This window comes from Pteropus alecto, unplaced genomic scaffold, assembly GCF_000325575.1.
Source record: "Pteropus alecto unplaced genomic scaffold, ASM32557v1 scaffold21, whole genome shotgun sequence".
Classification (NCBI taxonomy): domain Eukaryota; kingdom Metazoa; phylum Chordata; class Mammalia; order Chiroptera; family Pteropodidae; genus Pteropus; species Pteropus alecto.
The window spans coordinates 19,469,614-19,476,030 of record NW_006436282.1 but is presented as its reverse complement, the minus strand read 5'-3'; the positions used below and the strand labels follow the sequence as shown (position 1 = coordinate 19,476,030).

Sequence of the window (6,417 nt, the reverse complement as noted above, 5' to 3'; positions counted from 1 at the left end):
TTGAAATTTATCCTTGAAACCCTGTGTTGAGGGTGGAATGATACGTCTGGAATTTTCTTTAAAATACTCAAAAAAAAAAAGTGGAAGCGAGTGATAAAACATTAACGACAAAATGATAATAGTTGTTGAAACTAGGAGTTGGGTATATAGGGGTTCATTATACTTTTGTGTGTGTTTGGAAAATTCCATAATATGTTTTCTTTAATGTTGTGGTAGGCAAAGGTGGAAAAACTATCCCTGCCAGGGGGCTCAAATAAAAACATAGTCCATTTGGGTAGCACCTGGAGGTGCCCATTTAATCTTCGTTTTCCCAGAACGGAAAACGACCTTCTGTCTCCCTTTTCATTTCTCGGGAATCAGCCGGCCATCCACATGCTTTCTCTCCAGCAATCTCCTTTTCCCAACCCATAAACTGAACATCCAAACCCGAGGCTGGGGGCTGATTAATGGAGCTTCCGTACTCGGCTCCCCTGACCAGAGTGTAAATACCCATAAAAACTAATATCAAAAGTTTTTATTGAGCTGCTTCGTTTCCCTGAGCGCTGGGCCGAGCGGGGCTGGAGCAGCGGGACAAAGAAGCGGCGGCTGCGCCCTGAGCAGCGTCGGCGCTCCTGGTCGGCTCCTCGCGCGGCCCCAGAGCCAGCCAGAGTTTCTGGGGAGAACACCCGAACCAGGTAAATGCCAGTAGGGGGGCTTGCCTTCCACTGGGGTCAGGTGTATTTACAAAGCCGCGGGGGAAGGAAGGGTGAGTGGTCGGAAAAAATCAGAATGGGTAGAGAGAGGCGCCAGCAACCCCGAAGTATGTCACCGGGCTGGTCCGACGAGGTGAAATATTTTTTCCTTGGGACGGATGCCTGTATTTCACCCACGTGACGTTGGATGTCTTGTTCCCTGTGTGTGGGAGCGCACATGTGAATCTGTGTGTGCGTCCCAAGGCACACACATCGTTATGATTACAGCACAGAACGTGCTGGTGAAAGTCTGATCACACCTCTGTGTTCTCTGTTCTGAGTTCTTCCCCGTGGCTGAGCTGGTGACTTTCCCTCCCTCGGTTGCTCTCTGCGTTAAGAATTCGCAACCCGGGTCAGAGATCTGGGAGTCTTTAGGGTTCTGGGAACATATGGACTCACGCGGGCCCAGGCTGCCTGGCCGCCTGCACCGGCTTCTCGGCGAGAAAGCCTGGCTGCGCGGGGCCAGGCTTACGTCCAAACACCCTCTTTCCTTCAAATGCTCGAAAGTCTTCAGTGTATTTGTTGACATAATGAATCCACGGCCCAGCGCTGGTTTCCTGTTTTGTTGCAGGAGGGAACATCAAGCAAGGATGGGGGTGGAGACCGACGGAAGCGATTGCTTTCGGGCCGTGGCGGGGACAGACCGCGTCGGGACACAGACCTCCCGGCCTTTTCACGTCGCAGCCACCTGGGTTGCCTCCGGCCTCCTGCGCTCTCCCGGCACCCTGGCTGAGTGACGGGGAGCTCACTCCCTGGGTGGCATGGGCCCCGAGTCCAGCGGGCCCATCCGTACTCCCGCCGCCAGCTGAGGTTTCGAGAAGGCTGTTCCTTCTTCCGGCTAAGCGCTTCCCCTAGTTCCCTCTGCTCCAAACGCATGCTCCCGTCCTCTGAGCGAAGGCTGAGCATCCGGGTCCAGTGAAGAGCAGAGCAGCGCGGGCATCGTCGGCACAGGCCGTGCTCCCCTCATCATGACCACTGCCACCGGCCGAATCCCCCAGGCCTCCCTGAGCCCGAGGGCGGTCGGTCTCAGATGTAGGAACGCGCCCCTCACGCCAAGTTTTCACCAACCCTGGGGAGTCTGAGCACGGCTGGCTGACGGAGGCGGCTGCTCCTCAAGGGAGCCTGGACATGCGGCTGGTTGTTCTAAAAAGCGCGTGTGGCGGGGTGGGGCGCCCCTCTCCCTGCTCAGGGACTTGCTGGGGGAAACACTGCATGGCGGCGCTGCAACTGGGGTCCTCCCTGGGCTTCTGCCGCGCTGCCTTTTCTGAGGCGCTGTGCGCTGGTGGCCTTGAAGGCCTGGTACTCCAAGGAAACCACCAGGCAGTGGGAAAGACGCTCCTCCCAAAATTTGTTCTCAAAATCCACTGCATGAAGGACTCTTAACGGCAAAGTGGGATCTGTGTGGATCTTCCTGGATCTTGCACTTCCATTTTCCACCGTGTTAGCATTGGGTCGCCACAGTGTTAAGTGACTTCCCACAGTCCAAAAGTGTTCCTACAGCTTTGGGCCTTTTCCTGCTTGATTAATGCTTCGAATGGACAAAAATCTGGAGCCAAAGTTCGAGCAAGTGACTCAAGATGTACTATTGCCCTGCCTACTGGCCAGCTTCAGTCCAGGTTTCTTCAGAACCTACCCTTCCTCCTGAAGAAAAAGAGTGCAGCTTCCACCTTGGTGGGAATAAGGACAGGGAGACTTTAAATGCCCACCGAGGGACCCCCCCCCACTTGTCTCCCCCAAAACGGTTTGGTCGACGGCAGATTCGGAGGCGCTATCCTGTTCCATTGTTTTTCCCTGCCTCTCTTTTTCTCCTAGCTTGCTTCAGCTCCTCCGCCATTTCTCCCTCTGGACCTTTCTTCCTTTGCCATTATCTCTGCGCCCCCACCCCTCCTGCGGTGGGAAAGAGAGGGTTAAGATGTTCTGCAAATGCAGCTCGTAAAGCTGCTTGGATACATTAGAAACACATGAATATCCTGAAATACAAAGTGTCTTTAAAACTAACAGAGGAATGTTTATCCTAATGCTGGATGGATGCAGCGAAATAGTGCCAGGGAGCAGTGCTGACAGCCTCCTCCTAGTTAAAGTGAGAGCAGGTAAATTTCATTTGCTAGTGAAAATCAAACTCAATTAAAACCTGGTTTTCCTTTGTCCTTTTCTCTTCTAACCCTGAAAGCCCAGGGCCCCATGGCCCAGGCTGGCAGCAAGTCCTCCGATGGCTCCTCCAAAAGAAAAAACAAAAACAAAAAAAACAAAACACCTAGCCCAGGTCTCTTTCATCAGCAAGAGGCTCCAGGGCAGAAAAGCCCCATGGGGCACCCCGGCCTGCCCTAGGAGGTAAGAAGCCATGCCTGCCAAGGGTCTGGCAGTTCCTAGAACAAAGGCCAAGCCACCTGGCTGCCACCACCCTCATATCTTGCCCATGCTGCCTACTTAGGACCCCTCCGGGGAAAATCAGGGAGCACCAGGCAGAGGCCACCTCCACCCCTGTCACCCTCTTGCTCAAGCGGCCACTGCCTTCTGCAGATCCCAATAGATGCCCTGCCTTCCCCAGCCTACTGCTTATAAAGGGTCTGAAGATAAATCGTCATTGCCAAGATTTAAGTTGATGGCATCTCCCTGCAATCCCATAGGAATTCCTGAGCCTGGTAGACAAAAAAAGCAGAGGGTCAGGAACAACTAGCTGGGCAGGCAAGTGAGTCTTGACCTTGCCATAGGGGAAAAAAAAGATCACCGAGACAGTTCCGTGCTTGCTTCCCAGAGCACATTTCACTCCTTCCCTGCCTACCAACCTTTCTTTTTCCACACAGCGAGCCAGTTTGGTGGCTGCCTGGAGGGCTAAGAGAATAAGAAAAGGTATTGGGAACCACTAATGAATCTCTTATGTCCCTCGACAAAGGATAAAAAGGGGAGGAAGATTTTCTTGATTCAAAGTGAGTAGAAATTCTAAAAACTGAGACCCCAAATTATTCACAGAGCTCATTCAAATTCTATGAACCATCCCCACTGGTTAGTGGCTACAATTCAATATCTAACAGGACCTGCAGACTTTTAAAAACAGTGACGCACGCCAGGACGCCATTGACTTGCCTGGTAGAAAAATAATTTCATATATATCGAGATCTAAGACATGAAAGGAACAAGCAGGCTGCCTCCCTCTAAGTAACCATCTCTCTAGAGGTTTTGAAAGTTGATAAGGAGCTAAGAAAACATCCAGATAACTCGATCACTTAAGATCCACCACAAAGCTCAATAAATAATTCAGGCCTGAAGCCCTTCCCTGGCGGAGCCGCCAAGTTTAGGGAGCAAAGCCTAATTTGAGATGCAACCCAAAGCCTTCCCCCAGCGCCGTCCCTCCCAGACAAACCTGCTTGCGGCTCCTCAGCAGACAAGATGAAATCTTGTCTCACCATTTTTGGTGAGGAGGGACCCAGTCGACTTTGGCAGTCTGTGGAGCTGGGGCCCTTCCTCTGCACGCAGGGCTCTCGGTCTCCGGTGAAGTGGGGAGAGGGAGTGAGGAATGCGGAGCTGGCCGTGGCCGCTGTGTGCACCGGCAGCTGCGCCGTGACCAGAGGTGAGCTGGCACAGGCGCCAGCTGGTGGGGGCTCCCAGAGCTGTGTTTTCGTTTTTCCGGGTCTGGCTAGAAAACAGAAGAGGCTTGAAGCTCGGGCCAAGAGCAGGGCGGAGGCAGAGAAGAAGAGTCTGTAAACACCGCCCCAAAAACTCCACGAAGGCAGCAAAAAATGCTGGGTAACCAAACAGAGCCAGAAGAAGGAATTCCAAAGGAAAAAGGAATCAAGAGTGAGAGGAGGTGAGCGGTGGGCCTTTCACAGCTGCCTGGGTCTCCAGGCTTGGTGGCAGTTCTCAAACAGACTAGACTACAGCTTTCAACTTGACCTTGGCCTCTAGCCGTGTCTGACCCATATGCAGAACAGCCCTCAAGTCCTCAGGAACTGGGGCCTTGAACCCTACCCTGTCTCTTTGTCACCGTGAGTTTTACAATGCTACTTGGAGGAAGGAAGGGGAGGTGAATGAATGCCCCAGAAAGTAACTCAAAAATCAAGTCCCTACAGAGGCCACTTCCTTAGTCTGCAAATGGCCAGTCAGGGAGGAGGTAAACTGGGGGCAAATCAATATTTACCTGGAGCTACTAAAAAGGCAGGAGGGAAAGGGCACTCTGGTTATATGTATGGTGAAGGGGGGGTGGGAATCATAGAAGGTTTTACTGGGCAACACTTACATTGGTCCGGGCAAACCCAAACCCAGAGATCAGGGTGGATAAAAGCCGGAGCCCAGCCTCATTGATCGAGACCCTGCAGGAAGACCAGGAGCTTTAGAGCTCAGACAGGGTTGAGGGGTAGGGGCTTGGGATGTTCTGCAGTGCCCTGAGTTTCAGGCTGAGTCTGCAATCTGGGACTGGAAGGCAGGTCCTACCTGGCTGCTCACCAGTCCGCCTGGGGTGGAAGGGAGTTTAGCTCTTCCCAACCCTGATGTACCCATGGTATACACCCACTTTCACTTTGAACGCATGTTCCCCTTTTGGGCATCTGACCAGATCAATCGCAACCTCCACGATAGGAAGTGGAAGTATGTGGCCCCAAAGCGACAGGGCCCCCAGAATCCCTCACCAAAACATGGTGGCTACTTGGCTCTTCCACCAGCAATATCTCACCATGCTCTCAGGAAAGGGTCCCATTCCCCCAGGCACAGAGGAAAGGCTTCTCAGGCTGCTTCTTGGATGGAGGAAGACCAGGCACCCTCCCTCTGCAGGCTGGAGACAGTGTTCTCCCCTAATCCTAATGTGAAATGAAGTGGCCCCAAAGAGTCCCTTTCTCCTGTCCCAGAACAGAGTAAAATAAGGAGTGCTCAGGTGCCTGGAGAGTCAGCTCCTGCCCAGCTCTATGAAACTTCATTAGGCCCCTGAAGGGGGGCTCTTTCGAGTCCCAGCCAGCACCCAACCAGCCTGTTCCTCTTAAACTCTTTCCAGGACAGGACAGCCCCGCCGGAGGTGTGGAAGGGCCAGAGAACAGTGCACACAAGCTTTTCTCTCCATCTCACAGGCTCTGGAGGAGGAAAAGCTGCTCCTGGTGCAGAGTGAGGAAAAGTCTGTGTACATAAGTGTGAGCGTGTGATCAGGGTACACTTGAATGTGTGTGTCAGTGTGCATATGATGGATTATTCTAAGCCTGTGGGCCTAAGTGCGTGTGTATGAAATTGTCCACTAACGTTGTGTACGGGGAAGGGGAGGGAGCTCCCAAATGCAGCACAAGCTTTCCAGTGGGATGTCCTGGGACCCATGAGGCAGGCGCATCCGCAACCGTCCAGCCACTGTTCCCCTGGAAAGGGAGCCCAATCGCGACGCTCTAGAAGCGGACAGCGCTAATGTCCATGCAGGCGTCTCGCTGCAGAAAGACGCGTGGGTGGATATCTGAAAAGAAAACAGCACGGGAGCCTCCAAGAAACACCCAACCTGGACTACGCCTCGCTACTATCCCATCCCCAGCCGCCCGCAGATTTACCTGCCCTGTCCCCACCGCCTCAGGTCGCAGTCCAACAGCGCGCCCCTGTCCCCAACCGGTCTTATGCGGCTCTGAGCCCCCCTGGGATAGGGGAAGAGAAGGAGAGCTGCGCGGAAGCTGCTCTTCTCTCCCTACCGCACCCTCCCGCGGCCCCCGCCTCTCCCCTGGGTGAA

The 6,417-nt window shown here is 53.5% G+C and overlaps 1 protein-coding gene across 1 annotated transcript in view; it reads left to right on the top strand.

The window, feature by feature from the left end:
* Positions 1–4,118: 4,118 nt before the first annotated feature.
* The window catches only part of HOXA13 (homeobox A13), a 5,825-nt gene continuing 3,526 nt past the window's right edge, over positions 4,119–6,417 (top strand). Inside the window, exon 1 of the mRNA XM_006912108.3 lies at positions 4,119–4,299. Within this exon, the coding sequence (XP_006912170.2) occupies positions 4,119–4,299 (181 nt within the window). The remainder of the gene's footprint in view (positions 4,300–6,417) is intronic.